Source organism: Brassica napus, chromosome A6, assembly GCF_020379485.1.
Source record: "Brassica napus cultivar Da-Ae chromosome A6, Da-Ae, whole genome shotgun sequence".
Classification (NCBI taxonomy): Eukaryota; Viridiplantae; Streptophyta; class Magnoliopsida; order Brassicales; family Brassicaceae; genus Brassica; species Brassica napus.
In genome coordinates, this window is record NC_063439.1 from 6,412,285 (window position 1) to 6,429,690 (window position 17,406).

At 40.0% G+C, this 17,406-nt stretch overlaps 1 protein-coding gene and 1 pseudogene across 3 annotated transcripts; one reads left to right on the forward strand and one right to left on the reverse strand.

Moving 5' to 3' along the window:
• The first annotated feature begins 168 nt into the window (after nucleotides 1–168).
• Nucleotides 169–8,696, forward strand: LOC106346798 (cinnamoyl-CoA reductase 1-like). 3 transcript variants are annotated; one of them, XM_022687204.2, is made up of 6 exons: nucleotides 182–465; nucleotides 567–721; nucleotides 1,145–1,330; nucleotides 1,443–1,795; nucleotides 7,401–7,493; nucleotides 8,285–8,456. In XM_022687204.2, exons 1-5 carry the CDS (start codon nucleotides 333–335, stop codon nucleotides 7,477–7,479), a joined length of 906 nt encoding a protein of 301 aa, XP_022542925.1. In that variant the 5' UTR covers nucleotides 182–332; the 3' UTR covers nucleotides 7,480–7,493; nucleotides 8,285–8,456. The 3 variants fall into 3 exon arrangements, with proteins under 3 accessions (XP_013641685.1, XP_022542925.1, XP_048638327.1); XM_013786231.3 differs by lacking the exon at nucleotides 7,401–7,493 and having other exon boundaries at nucleotides 169–465; nucleotides 8,285–8,696; XM_048782370.1 differs by lacking the exon at nucleotides 8,285–8,456 and having other exon boundaries at nucleotides 6,831–7,485.
• LOC106346797 lies at nucleotides 8,587–15,368 on the reverse strand (annotated as a pseudogene).
• Between the last annotated feature and the right edge of the window lie 2,038 nt (nucleotides 15,369–17,406).

Sequence of the window (17,406 nt, forward strand, 5' to 3'; positions counted from 1 at the left end):
AGTTTATGATTTTTTATTCTAAAGGTGTATTGTTCAAAATAATCCTTCTTCCACCAACCAACCCCTCTTTCTATTAAAATTATTATATTTTGTGAGTAAATTTATATCATAATTTTGTTTGTCTTTTTAGTAGATATATATGTAAATAAAATATAAATTATGTAGACCAAACACTCATTACCATGGTTAGGTGAAACTTTGACAAGTGTTGCATCATAAGGATAAAACTTCCTTTGAGATCTTTATATATACACAAACCGTAACTCACTTTGTAACGACGCATTAATCATTTTCTTCACAAACCGAAGCATATACTTTCGACCGCTGGAAAAATGCCACTCGCCGAATCCTCACCGGCCGGGAAAACCGTGTGCGTCACCGGAGCTGGTGGATACATAGCTTCTTGGATTGTTAAGTTACTCCTCGAGAGAGGCTACACCGTCAAAGGAACCGTACGGAATCCAGGTCCAGTATTATACTAATCTTTCTTCTTCTTTTTTTTTTATTTGTTGGATTTGATAATTGAATATGTGTTTTTGTTAATTTGTTATTAATGATTTATGCAGATGATCCAAAGAATACACATTTGAGAGAACTCGAAGGAGCCAAGGAGAGACTGATTCTGTGCAAGGCAGATCTTCAGGACTACGAGGCTCTTAAAACGGCGATTGATGGCTGCGACGGCGTGTTTCACACGGCTTCTCCGGTCACTGACGATCCCGTGAGTATCTTTCTCTGAGTGGTTTTGTATTTTTCTAGCACTTTCTGTGGCTTGTGAGAAAAATGAATAAAATTAGGGTCCTACATGAGATAATGTGCATTGGTATCAAATCGCTTTCGGTTACGAAAATTATTTTAATCTATTAGTAAAATATCGCATGAAATAAGTTAAAAATCTTTTGAAGTATATTATTCATTGGATATGTTGTAGTTTGGTTAAGTATTAATTATTTTGATTTCAAGACGTTGAATTACATGAGAAAATCACTATCCCGTTTTCTTCTAATGAATGTATAACATCTGACCAAAAAGATGGTTAGATATTAAATTGCTGGAAGGGGCAAATCAATGAATACAATTAATATGTCAAATTAGGTATTCATTGATTTTCTTCTAATCAATGAATACTATCAATACTATTCAGGAGCAAATGGTGGAACCTGCCGTGAACGGAGCCAAGTTCGTAATTAATGCGGCTGCTGAAGCAAAGGTCAAGCGCGTGGTCATCACCTCCTCAATTGGTGCCGTCTACATGGACCCGAACCGTGACCCTGAAGCCGTCGTTGACGAAAGTTGTTGGAGTGATCTTGAGTTTTGCAAAAACACAAAGGTCTTCTTGACTTTTAATCCTTGTATTAACTAATTATTATATGATGTGATGTAACACAATACTAATTTATTTTGATGTTTGGTCTAATTGGTATTTGGTATGTGTTATGTAGAACTGGTATTGTTACGGCAAGATGGTGGCGGAGCAAGCCGCGTGGGAGACGGCGAAGGAGAAAGGTGTTGACCTGGTGGTTTTGAATCCGGTGCTGGTTCTTGGACCGCCGTTACAGCCGACGATCAACGCCAGTCTCTTCCATGTCCTCAAGTACCTAACCGGGTCAGCTAAGACTTATGCTAATTTGACTCAGGCTTATGTGGATGTTCGCGATGTCGCGCTGGCTCATGTACTGGTCTACGAGGCACCCACGGCCTCTGGACGTTATCTCCTCGCCGAAAGCGCCCTTCACCGAGGCGAAGTTGTTGAGATTCTGGCTAAGTTATTCCCGGAGTACCCACTTCCAACCAAGTAAGTGAAACGAATACCGCATAATATTTACTAACATAACTATAGTTGGTTATGAAAGACGAAAAAGAGTTAAAATCAAAGTATTTTTGTTAAAGATTAAAAAATCAACATAAACACATTACTTCGTAATTTTAATATTTATGTAAAATTATATTTAACAGATACATACAGTAAAATAATAAAACTCGACAAATACGTGGTTTTCTAAGTTATAGTTGGAACAGAAACATATTATTTAAAATGCATATATCACAGTTGACTGAAGTAATGCTTGTATCTTTTTTGAAAAAAGAAGTGCTTGAATCTTTTACAGCTAACTAGTAAGTAAAAGGTAAATGTAAAAGGTTCAAAAAAGGTTCATCATATCTTTTTTTTTCCGTCAAAGGATGATTCATTCCATTAGTTACCACAAGGGTAACAGCACCATTACAATCTAAAGCCTCAGTACACAAAAAACATAACCAAGAGGCGCTATACCAAAAGGAGGGGCTAACCCACAGCTCCCATTACTCCACTCACATAAGAACCCTACTAGCCAAATGTAGTGCTATCTAACCCAAAAAACTTAACCGGCCATCAGAGGAGTCGACTTTCATTGACAAAAAATTCAAATAACCAAGGAGGATGCCCTGCAGCCACATACGAATTAGCAAGCCCCAAATTTGTAACGCTTTGAGCAATGAAAAAAGCTCCTCTGTTTGCACTTCTGTTAACCACCGATAACTCAAACTCCTCCACACCTGAAAGTTCTCTTCGTATCTCCGTGCCCTGAAATAGAAAGGATGGCCACGCCTCTGGCCTCTGCACTGCTCCAAAAAGCTCACTAAATTCACCAGCCATGATGACCTTAGTCTGTCTGTGGCTTTTCATACTTTCTGCAGCCCACAACAGAACCTCAAATCTTGCTTCATCCTTTGTTTTGATCCCTGCAAAAGATCTTCTGCTGTGGAGTAAAACCACCCCCCTCTCGTTTCTTAAAACCCACCCACCACCTGCAATTTTTTTGTTGCCATCAAAAGTAAACCCAACGTTACACATCTTCCAACCTGGTTTGGGCGGAAACCATCGACGTTCAGGTACTGGTGGGGTTATCTTGTCCAATTCTTTCCACTCCTTCTCAATGCTCTGGGCCACAAACCATTCCTCCGCATCTCTGACTGCTTTGGCTGATACTTCTAGTGGATTATAACAGCGATTTTCAAACAAAAAACCATTCCTTCTTTTCCATATATTCCAGACAACCCAAGGCCAAACTCTACCTTCCTCGCTTTGTACATTACGAGATTTACGTATGTTGAAGAGGAATTCAAAGTTTGCAAAGACAGAAGAAGTACTGAACCCCTCTCTTGGATAAGGAATAGGGGACAACGCCCACACCTGTCTCGCAAAAGGGCATAGAAAGATTAAGTGGTTAATTGATTCACCCTCATCACCACAGGTTTGGCATCTCCCATCAATCTTCATGCCTCTTCCAATGATAAGATCTGAAACCGGGAGAGCGTCACTTAAAGCTCTCCAGATGAAAATTCTCAGCTTAGGTGATGTTTGAACTTTCCAAGCTTTCTCTATCAAGCCGTTCAGGGAGGGGAGAGCAAAGGCTTGCGGGAGGGCCATTCTCATCTTCATGTCTGTCGCTAACCAGTAAGCAGATTTGACTGAAATCTGTCCACTTTTATTGAACCTCCAGGATACAAAATCCTCCTTGTTCACAACCGGCTGATTTTTCATGATAATCTCCACGTCCGCTGGAACAAAAATTTCTGCAAGTTTGTTCACATCCCACCTTCTTGATTCTACGTTAATGAGATCAGCTGCTCTCAGGTTGACATCAAACGAGTAGTTTTTAATCCATGGGGCTCTAAGTCCTTCGACAGGATCCTCGATCCATTTATCCAGCCACACCTTTGTCGCTGAACCATTTCCAACTCTGTGTCGAATTCCTTCTTGCAACAACTCCCTACCGAATAAGATGCTTCTCCAGGCATAGGAGGGCCGAGATCCCAATGTAGCTGAAAGGAAATCACCGTTGTTGAAGTATATGCTTTTGAGGAACCTTGACAGTAGACAACCAGGTGCATTTAAGATCTTCCATCCTTGTTTCGCTAACAGAGCCTGATTGAAGCATTCAAGGTCTCTAAAGCCAATGCCTCCTCGGTCTTTAGGTAAGCATAACTTGTCCCAAGCAATCCAATGAATTTTCCGTTTGTTTGAATCATCTCCCCACCAGTAATTAGCCATCATGCTAGATATCTTGGCGGTGACCGTTTTGGGCAAACGAAATACAGACATTGCAAAAACCGGCATTCCTCCAACCGTTGATTTTAACAAAATCTCTTTTCCTCCCGGAGAAATTTGCCTGAGGTACCAGCTGTCCAGCCTTGCTTGTGAGCGATCCTTAATAAATGACAACATATCTACCTTTGATCCTGAGAAACATTCCGGCAGACCGAGATATTTACTGGTTCCTCCTTCACTAACAATGCCCATGATGACTCGGACTTGCGCTCTGGTCTCTTCTCCAACCATATTCCCAAAGGAAATGGATGACTTTTGCAGATTAATGGTTTGACCAGTAGCCTTGCCGTAATATTGCAGAATTCTGTTCAGGACCGTAGCTTGATCATGTGAGGCCTTACACATGAATAGACTATCATCTGCAAAGAGGAGATGGTGGATAGAAGGGCCATCGCTAGCAAACTGCATTCCATCAAGCAAGCCATTCCTTTCCACCACATTAAGGAGATGGGTGAGACCTTCGGTGCATAGCACAAACAAGAATGGAGAAAGAGGATCTCCCTGTCTAATACCCCTCTGAGGTGTGATCAATCCAAACGGGTGGTCATTAATGAGCACCGAATATGTTACCGTTGTTACACACATCATCACCCATTGCACCACTCTGTTGTCAAACCCCAAAGCTGCCAACAGACTTCTCAAATAACTCCACTCAACTCTGTCATAGGCTTTTGACATGTCAGTTTTGACAGTCATAAACTCCTTTGAGATCTGTGGGTGGCCTTTTAAAGCATGGACAGCTTCGTGAGCTATGATAATATTATCCGAGATCACTCTATCTCTCATGAAGGCTGACTGGTTAACAGAGACTATGGAGTGGAGATGAGGTTGAAACCTCTTGACTAAAATCTTAGCCACCGCTTTGTAGAGAACCGAACACAAACTTATTGGGCGTAAGTCAGTCATGAGGTCGGGATTTGATATCTTCGGTAGGAGACAAAGGTATGTGAGATTCCATTCCCTAGGCATGGTCCCTGAACAGAAGACTTGCTGTATCTCTGAAGTAACTTGATCTCCTAGAATCCCCCAGTATTTTTGAAAGAAAGCCGCGGTCATTCCGTCAGGACCCGGTGCACTGTCTGCACATATAGAGAAAATGGCCAGGGTCACTTCGTCTTTGGAGATCTGTCTCGTTAGTTGCTCGTTCATCTCCCCTGACACTCTTGGTAGGAAGCTCTCAAACGCCGGTTCATAAGAGGTGGGATTTGAAGATTTGAAAAGCTCAGAAAAGTACTCCACTGCAACTTCCGCTTTGGCACCATCCGACCACTGATCATGGTTGTTCTTATCTTTAAGCTTAAGAAGCTGGTTCTTTGATCTGTTGGTTTTGACAGAATCATGGAAGAACTTGGAGCTCCTGTCGCCAAAAACCAACCATTTGTCCCTGCTCTTTTGCTTCCAAAACAACTCATCTTCTTTATAGGCTAGCAAGAGATCCCTTGTGATCAGATCAACCATAAAACGGCAAGGATAAGGTTTGGATTGGAACCATTCAAGTCTAAGCTGGAGAGACCTGATTTTATCTTTGGCATTGAAGTTTTCCTTCCTTTTCCAACGGCTTAAAATACTTCTGCAGTTCCTGATCTTTTGAGCTACGTTGGTCCCTGCAGCATGATGTTGATTAGACCAAACTTCACTAATTTCTTTCTCAATGTCAGGTCGTCGGAGGAACCTCTTATCAAAGCGGAAGAGACCTCGTCTGTCCTCATGAGAGTCGCACAGCTTCAACCAAACAGGCCTGTGATCGGAACCTCGTTTCTCCATGAAGGTTTGGTTGGATCCTGGAAATATTTCCAGCCAAGCTTTGTTGCCAAAACTTCTATCTAAACAGCATCTGATCCATTTTTCCCATCTCTTTCCAGCCCACGTGAATCGATCTCCTGAGCTGCTTAATTCCTCCATCTCACAACAGGTGAGCATATCTGAGAATGGAATGAAAGACTCTTCAGAACGCCTCGGCCCTCCTGTCTTCTCCTCATTGTTTAGAATCTCGTTAAAGTCTCCAATGAGACACCAAGGTTCTTTTCGAGAGCACCCAATTCTGCTCAGCCTCTCCCATACAACTTCTTTACCATCAGCATAAGGCACACCATATATACAAGATAAAAAGAAGGTGTACTCGCCATACTGAACCAAACAGTCGATAATATTCTTATCCGAATACTTGATATTAATATTTATGTTTTTCTTCCAAAAGAGAGCCAAACCACCGCTCAATCCCACCGGATCAACAGTAAAAACTCTATCATATCCTAACCAAACTTGCAAATCTACCAACATATTTCGAACATTTTTAGTTTCCATCAAAAACAATATCTCCGGAAAGTGGTGTTGACGCAGTTCCCGGAGTCGTTGAATTGTCAAGCCTTGAGGCCGCCCCAAGCCCTGACAATTCCAACTGAAGATGCTCATTGGGGACTCGGCAGTCCCCCCTTTGGGACCACCTTCAGGCATTGCGCCTTGTTGGTAGAGATGTCTTCTCCCTCCTGCAGATCTTTCTTTCTCTTCTTCGATCCCATCTCCTGTTTTCCTTCCCTTCTAGTGCCTTCTTGGAACTTCGTAGCAATCACCAGAGCATTTTGGTTTGAATTCCGTTGAGCTTTAGACGGCCTCTTTCTAGCCACTGTTCGCCTACTAACTGTCCCGGATTTAAAAGGTTCTGATGAACCAGGTTTGAAAACCGTTGAACAGATAGGAAGCGAACCAGAAGGCTGATACACATCTCTACCACTTGTTTCAGAGTTTCGGAGCGCCATAGCATTGGAGACATTTTCACATCTCATTGCCCTCATAGATGCTGATAAGAGCTTCTCCGGGTTGACATTCAAGTCAAGGTTTCTGCGGTCCATCTCTCTTTCTCCATAGTCAAACACCAGACCCTTTCCTCTGTTGAGATCAGCAGTGACTACAGGCAATGGCTCCAGACTCAAAACAGTCTTTTGAGTGATCGGATCAGCCTCCGCTTCACGGACTGTTTTCTTGATCTTTTCAATCTTTAAGGCGATATCTTCACCAGTATCTGCGACAATGTACTTCCTCATCTCTTCAAGAACCACAGTGGCAATCTTCGGTCTCCCAGTTAAGGGGTTTACACCAACTTGAGACTCTTCTAAAACACCCCTTAGAGGGTCATCTGTAGACAAGACAGGGTCCATCCTTTTTTTTTCTGCAATGATACGGTTTCTTCTTAGCTGGGCTTCTTCCTGTCTCTGTCTGACCTCTAAAGGACAAATTTTTTTCTCATGATTGAGCCTTTGGCAGGTGAAGCACCTTTTCTGGATATTTTCATAGTTAAAGTGTATTGTTGCAGATTTTCCTTCGCCCAAGTCAACCAGTCACACAACCGTATATCAGGGTTCAGGTTATCTTCAATGTGGCGCACCCCCTGAGGATGTCAAAAAAGGTTCATCATATCATTATCAAGCATTGTGGTCCAAATATAATTCATGTATATTATATACTTGGCACCCATGCACCAATAACGCGTAGTAACCACATAGTTTTCCACTTCTTTAGATATAAAGAACAAAAAGAAATGAAATATGTAGCTATTAAGAGAATGACCTGTCTCAACCCTCAAGTACTCTTCTTTGTTAACAGCATTATTTCGATTATTTTTGTGTAAGACTTTATGTTATACAGTTACATGTATGGCACACGTGCTCATTATTCATTAGTGTATATCAATACAATAAGTCATCACCAACACTAGTCTATAAACATGAATGCGTGTGTCTAGTTTAGACGATAGTGTGACCGAATCTTGACATAGCTTAAAAATATAGAAAATTCTTTCAGTTATATTTTTAAACATGAATGTTTTTTCTTTCTTTTACCTCTTCTTATTTTGATTGAGACTCAATGATGCGTGAGTTGGCCCCATGTTCTTTTTTATATAGTTTGTGGTGAAAGTTGGTGTACCAAGAACTCACAACATAAGTCCAAGTCCACTTGTCACCTACTACTAACGTGGACATTTTGTAAACCACAGTATTATATGTTGATAGACATTTTTAATAGATGGTAGCTGTAGTAAATTTAGTCTCTGTTTGTTTTTTTTTTTTGTAAAAAGGAAATTTAGTCTTTGTTCTTTGCCTAACTTTAATTAGACAAATCAATCGCTTTATCGTAAATAAAGTTCAAGAAAGATTGCTTACCCAAAAAGCGATTGTGTTAATTTGGTTAATTGTGCAGGTGCAAGGACGAGAACAACCCAAGAGCCAAGCCATACAAGTTCACTAACCAAAAGATTAAGGACTTAGGCTTAGAGTTCACTTCCACCAAGCAAAGCCTTTATGACACAGTTAAGAGCTTGCAAGAGAAAGGTCATCTTCCTCCACCTCCTCCTTCTACATCACAAGAAAGCCAAAATGGCATCAAGATCGAGTCTTGAATAGCTTATTACCTGAAGTATCATCCTTAGCCGATTGATATATGCTTTCTATTTAAAAAAAAAACAAACAAACAGATGTTTTGTTACTGTCTCTGTTTATGTGAAATCCTTGTTTCAAAATGTCTTGTCTGAATTTTGATTTTGTCTTGAAGGCTTCAAATGCTTGCTTCATGTTTACTCTATTTAATATATCAGACTAAGTTAACAACTTCATGTTTGTTATATGTAATACATCACAAAAAGTAAACAATGTTTGTTCTATCTTAATAAACTCTTCAGTCTAACTTGCCTGTGACCGCTACTCCATTAGGTATGCATGTTCACAATGTCTTCTCTAGGAAGTGTATCCGCTGTCTGAGAGTTAGAGGCTAGTGTGGAGGATTCTCTGTTTTTACGGAAGACAAGGTAACCAATGGCAGCTAAGTAAATGGCAATGCCTGAGAATCCAAGAATTCCTAAGAAGACGACGGCTACAAGCTTCATGTGACCATGAAGAATCAGCTTGATGAAACTGCTTACTAGATAATATATGTTGATACCCATAATAAGTCCACCAATGATCCACGTCACAGATGAAATCTACAGAAAAAAAAAGACACGATCAATGATATTATATATGATCCATATATATAAGGGAAGTAAAAGTTATTACCAGGAGTGAATTGGCGTGTGAGCCCATTTTGGTTTTGCTGCATGTGAATTTGAGAAGTGGGACTAAAGCAAATGGGAGCTCAAAAGATAAGACCATCTGCAAAACAGATAAGATGATTAATGTTTAATTATGTATAGTATGATTCAGAGATTGGATCTGAGATAATGAGTTACCGAGGCAATGATGATTAACTTTCCGGCTCCAGCTGAGCCACCTATGAGAGCTACAATTAAACTTGGGATTATAGCTAAACATCTTGTTAAGAAGTTTCTGAGCCATGGCCTTATTGTTAAATTAAGAAACCCCTGCATTACGTATTGTCCAGCATATGTTCCAGTTATTGTAGAACTCTGACCCGAAGCAAGCAACGCAATAGCAAAAAGCTTTGAGCTCCATTTACCCACAACGTTCTGTGGTAATCATAAGAATGCAAGAAGTATATATATATCCTTTAGTCTTAACTTATGCAAGAGGTTGAAACCAAAGCTTGTAGGGTTTAAGGACTTACACGTAGAAGAAACGAAGCTTTGTTTAAATCCAAATCTTCACAGCTAGCTTGATCTTCTGGACTCAAATCTGAGGCATTACAAACAGCACCACTCACTGATATCACGGAGACATTTATGAGGAATGCCACCGTAAGTGCTAATCCGCTTTCTATCATGTAATACCGACAAGCTTCCTATAGATGACAACGAGGAACTTAGACTCATAACATCAACGAAAGGTTATGTATGTTTGGTGATTAATCACCTTGATGCCGGTTACTGAACGAGGAATCTTTCTAGAGAGAACTAAAGCTGAGTGTAGAAAGAGGTTGTGCCTGTGAAGAAGAAACATATGAGAACTTCTGTAACACCCGTCTCCTCCTAGATGGAGAACGGTGTGTTACTACCGGTGAAATATCGAATTAAACCGAGTTATTCAAAATCGGACAAAAATATCATAATGTTTAATAAAATAATTTCCAAAGAAATACATTTTTAAATTGAAGTATAAAAATATATCAAAATAAATTGAATCTAAAATTTGTATAAATTAGTAATCAAAACCGAAATAAATAAATTATCCCAAAGACACCAAACCGTCCAGATATCCAACACTCGGCAAGCTCACCTGCAAGGGGAAGAAGAGGGGTGAGCAACAGGGGAATCACTCAGTGAGGTATGGGATGCTAAACACGCAAACCACTGACTTGAGTAAATAGAACTCCCACTATGGAAGTTTAGCTCTAACATGAACACACACGACGCCTAGAGCGTCACACAAACCAAACAATGCGATGATAGCATAAAGCTAGTCCATACACCCCGCATCTCCTCATATGGATATATAATACGTAGCGTCGCTAGTACAGTATGTCTCTGTACCCCCGCCCTCTCAAGTAGCGTCCATGGTACAAACGTCTTTGCACCACACGCCCGCACAAGTAGCATCGCAAGTCCAGACGTCTCTGAACCCCTGCCCGCACAATCAAAGTAGCGTCGCTAGCCCAGACATCTCTGAGCCCCCGCCCGCGCACATAGTCCCTACTCATAACTATGTGTACATACATATATATATCGCATTTCTTAACATCAGACAATTCAATCAAAGGTTGAATCCTCTAGACCCCTAGTTCCAGTTTACAATGAATGAACTAACTAACAATCAAGACTCAAACGGACTCAATTCAAATAGACGGATCATGATTCGAAATCTAAACTACGATAGAGAGAATTCTACACTGGTACGGGATTTACGGAATAGACCCTCACCTTTGTTATATCGGAGAGCCGGAAACAGATAGGAGATAACAACATAACTTGAACAACAAGAAAACTAGGGTTTTGCCTTAGCTCTCGACGTCTCGCCCGCATCACACCAGATCGGAAAGAAACAAACACAAGGGAAGAAGCATAACTAAAATGAAATATAAATAGGGTTTATGACAATTATACTTGTTAGTCAAGTAACGAGGAAAAAGGGGACAACTTAATCGTACGCATGAGGCTTACGGTTGATGACGGTGGCTCCGCCCACCAGAGTGCGGCTTTACGGTGACATGAGATGAGTCGCCCAATGGTTCGCGGCAGGAGGTGGTGTAGATCGGTGTCCGTGGTGGTTGGTGGTGGCGAACGTCGTGGTTCCAATGCGGGTTCGTGTCACCTCATCTCGGTTCACCGTCACATCACTGACAAAGCGTGGAGATAGCTCCGGTGCTCTCCAATGGTGATCCTCCAGCGACAGTGGCTCTCCTCCAATGACAGTGGCTGGTGGTGATTGAAGATGGTGGATGCGTCACGTCTTCTCCGATGGCCAAGCACAAGAGCTCAATTAAAAGGATTGGAGATCAAGAAAGAGATATCATGGGAGATCAAAGAAGCTTGGATGGAGGAGGCGGCTGCCTTGAGAGGAAGAAGATGATACATATATATTATTAGGTAATATATAATAGCCCATACACAGGAGGAAGTGAGAAGGTAAAAGACCGAATGGTTTACACTTTTCTTAAATAATTAAACCAAACTTGGTTTAATGAATGGTTTGGGAAATTAAAATAAAAAAAATAAAAGAAGACTCTGGTTCGAAAAATCCGGGTCGTTACAATTCTTCCCCACTTAATTGGAATTCGTCCCGAATTCTTAGAGAGAACCGAGAAAGAATTTCAACGACTATGAAGGAAGAAGAACACAAGATGGAAAACAAAGGAAACTATCATAAACCCAGTCTTCTCCTTCAAAGAAAAAAAAAAAATCAGGAACACTATGAAGTAAATGAATGATACTGGACTTCTTGGTGTCAAATTTTTTTTTTTTTTTTTTTTTTTTTAAAACCCCAATTCCGAAACATTGAAAACCGTCGAAATCCGAGTCCCATAAATCGCCATCCCGGGTCAGAGCCGGGACGGAACCCCGCTCTGATACCAAATTGTAACACCCGTCTCCTCCTAGATGGAGAACGGTGTGTTACTACCGGTGAAATATCGAATTAAACCGAGTTATTCAAAATCAGACAAAAATATCATAATGTTTAATAAAATAATTTCCAAAGAAATACATTTTTAAATTGAAGTATAAAAATATATCAAAATAAATTGAATCTAAAATTTGTATAAATTAGTAATCAAAACCGAAATAAATAAATTATCCCAAAGACACCAAACCGTCCAGATATCCAACACTCGGCAAGCTCACCTGCAAGGGGAAGAAGAGGGGTGAGCAACAGGGGAATCACTCAGTGAGGTATGGGATGCTAAACACGCAAACCACTGACTTGAGTAAATAGAACTCCCACTATGGAAGTTTAGCTCTAACATGAACACACACGACGCCTAGAGCGTCACACAAACCAAACAATGCGATGATAGCATAAAGCTAGTCCATACACCCCGCATCTCCTCATATGGATATATAATACGTAGCGTCGCTAGTACAGTATGTCTCTGTACCCCCGCCCTCTCAAGTAGCGTCCATGGTACAAACGTCTTTGCACCACACGCCCGCACAAGTAGCATCGCAAGTCCAGACGTCTCTGAACCCCTGCCCGCACAATCAAAGTAGCGTCGCTAGCCCAGACATCTCTGAGCCCCCGCCCGCGCACATAGTCCCTACTCATAACTATGTGTACATACATATATATATCGCATTTCTTAACATCAGACAATTCAATCAAAGGTTGAATCCTCTAGACCCCTAGTTCCAGTTTACAATGAATGAACTAACTAACAATCAAGACTCAAACGGACTCAATTCAAATAGACGGATCATGATTCGAAATCTAAACTACGATAGAGAGAATTCTACACTGGTACGGGATTTACGGAATAGACCCTCACCTTTGTTATATCGGAGAGCCGGAAACAGATAGGAGATAACAACATAACTTGAACAACAAGAAAACTAGGGTTTTGCCTTAGCTCTCGACGTCTCGCCCGCATCACACCAGATCGGAAAGAAACAAACACAAGGGAAGAAGCATAACTAAAATGAAATATAAATAGGGTTTATGACAATTATACTTGTTAGTCAAGTAACGAGGAAAAAGGGGACAACTTAATCGTACGCATGAGGCTTACGGTTGATGACGGTGGCTCCGCCCACCAGAGTGCGGCTTTACGGTGACATGAGATGAGTCGCCCAATGGTTCGCGGCAGGAGGTGGTGTAGATCGGTGTCCGTGGTGGTTGGTGGTGGCGAACGTCGTGGTTCCAATGCGGGTTCGTGTCACCTCATCTCGGTTCACCGTCACATCACTGACAAAGCGTGGAGATAGCTCCGGTGCTCTCCAATGGTGATCCTCCAGCGACAGTGGCTCTCCTCCAATGACAGTGGCTGGTGGTGATTGAAGATGGTGGATGCGTCACGTCTTCTCCGATGGCCAAGCACAAGAGCTCAATTAAAAGGATTGGAGATCAAGAAAGAGATATCATGGGAGATCAAAGAAGCTTGGATGGAGGAGGCGGCTGCCTTGAGAGGAAGAAGATGATACATATATATTATTAGGTAATATATAATAGCCCATACACAGGAGGAAGTGAGAAGGTAAAAGACCGAATGGTTTACACTTTTCTTAAATAATTAAACCAAACTTGGTTTAATGAATGGTTTGGGAAATTAAATAAAAAAAAATAAAAGAAGACTCTGGTTCGAAAAATCCGGGTCGTTACAACTTCTTTGTAATTTGGTTGAGGGAGAGAGAGAGAGAGAGACATATAGTTTCTTACGGCATAACCATGGCACCGAGGAGAGAGATGGCTAATCCAGTTGCACCATTTCCCTTCAACTGTGGAACAAAGAGACCATAGAGGACTTCTTTTGGGTCTGGCTTTGAGTAATGAAGCTCAATAAGGAAGCATACAGCAATAGTTAACACAAGAAACGCAATCAAGAACTCGAGCTTCCTAATCTGAAAAGAACAAACTTAGCACAATGTAAAAGCCTCAAGAAACAGATAAGAATAAAAAACCAAGATATGCAAGAGCAGTATAAAAAAATAAATATATACCCCATATTTTTGAAGTGCAAGAAGAATCAATGTACTAAACCCTGTGAGAAGAACACCAATCCAAACCGGGATATTGAAAAGCATGTTTAAAGCAAATGCTGTTCCAATTACTGTACACAGAGAAAACCAATAACTGACCATTAATTTTTATCATTTTCTTGAGATATTGAAAAGAGGAAAATAAAAACTTAATCACTGCAAGATAAAAAAAAAGACATCATGCCATGCCTTCTGGAATGTCACAAGCGACTACAGCGATTTCGGCTACTACCCATAACATGAAGTTTGGAACTTTGGAGTACTCAGCTCTACAATGCTCTGCTAGATGCTTCCCTGCAATAGTCTACTATAAAGCAAACTAATGTGTATATAAAGATTAGAAAGGAAGAAAGACTTTTATTAGATTTTAGAGTTGAACCTGTGACAACACCAAGATTTGCAGCCAGAGACTGAATCACCAACGCTGCACATGACGCCACCAATATGATCCAGAGTAACTGTTCATTGTTACCAGTATCGTTTTATCAAAATCAGTAAAACCTGAGGTCTAGATAGATTGTGTTCCAGTGTTACAAAAAAAAAGATAGATTGTGTTCCAAAACTAGATTTAGCTTCTTTTTTTTTTACTAAAGGCTTAAATTTAGAGTTTTCGTTAACATTTGATAAAGGACGTTGTAAAATATATATATATACACAATCAATGCATACCGTAAACGTTAACAAAGAATCGAGGCCTAGTAAAGGTTAATTAACGTACTTCATACTTGTATTGAGCTCCTGATTGCAGATCAGTCTCAACTGTAACAAAAAGAGTGAAAAAAAATTGCATGGCTTTGTGTGTATAATATATAAAGTGGTATATATTTTTGGAAAATAAAGAGCGAATCTTACAGTTTCCAGGATCAATGTAAGCAATGGAAACAAGAAACCCAGGGCCTATTAAGTATGAGAAGAAGTTTTTCCAGCTCTTTTTCTGCATGCAACAATAATAATATGTAAACAAACATCAAAAACTAGAAGACCCTCTCTCTTTTTTTTCTTGGACCCAAATTTGAGAAAGAAAGGAAAGAAGACAGAAACCTCAGAGACAAGGATCTTATTAGAGTTGGAGTTGGAGAAACTTGTGCTGCCTCCACTTGCCATTGCCTCTGTTATGTCTCTTCTCTTCTCTCTGTCTATTATGCCAACATCCAAAGTTCTGTAAAGAGGATATATATGTATATATATACAGATGCGCGTGTATTAGTCAAATGTAAGAGAATGTCGAACTAAGAAACTCATTTAAGAATAATTTTGGCATTTGCATTAATAAAAAGAAAAAAATAAAGGAATGGTGGTGCTTTAGGAAAGTAATCTCTCTAAATTTATTAATGCAATCTATACTATATCATTTTGTCTATTTTAAAAATTTATAATAAATAAATTCTTAGAAAAAGCTGAAATCAATACTTTTGGAAAAGGTTATATTAGATTACAAAAAATCTTCAATTCATATTCCTCAAATTTTCAAATGGTAAATAAGTAATGTCCAAAATTTTAAATATGTTTCCGAAAAAGAAAAAGATCTTAGCAAAAGAAGAAGTGGTTTAAAAATGGTGCCAAGTAAACCAACTTCAAAGGCTTAACCATTAACAACAGTAAGACAACCGGTAAAGACAAAGACGGGACCCACGAGGAAGTGCGCGTGGTTAGGATCTAAGAGGGGGACCCACTACACTTTTACTTTGGTAAGATTCGATAGTCAACACTCAATACTTGTGTTTCCGTTATAATCGACACGTAATGCCTCTTGACATATCACTGAGGACGCGTAATTAGTACTCTAATTAATATACCCCTTCAATTTACTTTGATCTTTTTTTTTTTGTATAGGAGCTTTGATTTTTTTTTCTTGCATGTAATTGACTACCTTTTAGGCTATATAAGACACGAGCCGGAGCCATTAGTTTTCAACGTAGGTCAAGGAATATGCTAAAGTTGAATTCGACCTCCACAATGCACGGCTGTTATTTTATTAAGAAGTTTAAAAAAAAAAACGAATAGAAAAGGATAAAATCTTTCTTAAATCTTTAAATAAGACTACTTAAACGTGACACGATGAACACAGTTTTTTTTTTCCTCTGAAGTTGCAACATTCACCTTTGTCCCTATTTATACAATTAATTTGAATTCATACGAAAAAATAAATCTTTGCGGTTTTTTTTTTATCGTAAAATTTCAATGGTAACTCCAATCGTGATACTGTACTATATGAATCTGAATATTGTAATACCATTACCATTCATTCAAAGATATATATACAAGTATGAAACTACTGATGACCTATATATAAGCAGTGTTCGTTTCTCAATTGCTAGACGCAGCAGAAAAGGCAAGAAAAATCATAGTGAAGATGATCAAATAATAGAATCTGAAGTTAAAGTAACCGCTAACAGATTTCCGGAGTCACAAAAAACGAAACGTCAGTGCCGCTACAAATTTCAGCGTCCCTTCTATTGCCGCTGCGTCATCGGTGTTGTGTGTTGTTAATTGCCACTGCGGTCATCTGTGACTGTGTTGGGTGTTGCCATGATTCCCGTTTATTTTTTGGTCGCTACGGCTGCGTCTTGCGGCGAAGAAACGAACACAGCTATATCTTTTCATTTTTTTTGGACAACATTGTACTAAGCATAACCCAAAAACATCTCTATACAACGCAAGAAAAATAAAAACAGAACACTTGAGCGTACGGTAGCAAAATCTCGTTGTGTTAAATAATCTTTGGAAGGAAACAATATGCATGGTACTCAATTAGCTTTCAGGATTGCACTTAAGTTTATTTATCACTCTCGCTCTTCTTTTTGGCCTTCGTTGTTGTTGTTGTCTCTGCAACTAGTCAACTACGCAACAGTCTTGGTATCGGAAGCAGCCCATGAGATGGTCGTTTGTGAGACCAACTGCTTGCATGAAGGAGTAAATAAACCTTGGACTGACGCTGCGAAAGCCTCTTCGTACAATATCTTTGCTTATAAGGTCAGCCTTTGATGTCTTCACAGGGACTTGTCTTCCATACCTGAACTGGCTCTGTGTAGGCCCCTTATTGTTCACAAAGTTCCACATGTACTTCTTAAATGATCCATGTTCAACTATAACTATAAGCAGGGAAGCAAAGAGAAAGATGCGAAACATAAGAGAGCCAAGAGAGTACATTCTCAACAGATTGAGGCGTAGTCGTCCAGGCACATCGTTTCCGACCATCAGCGAAGCAGTCACTGTTACTAACACCTGCCGCAACATTGTCTTCTTT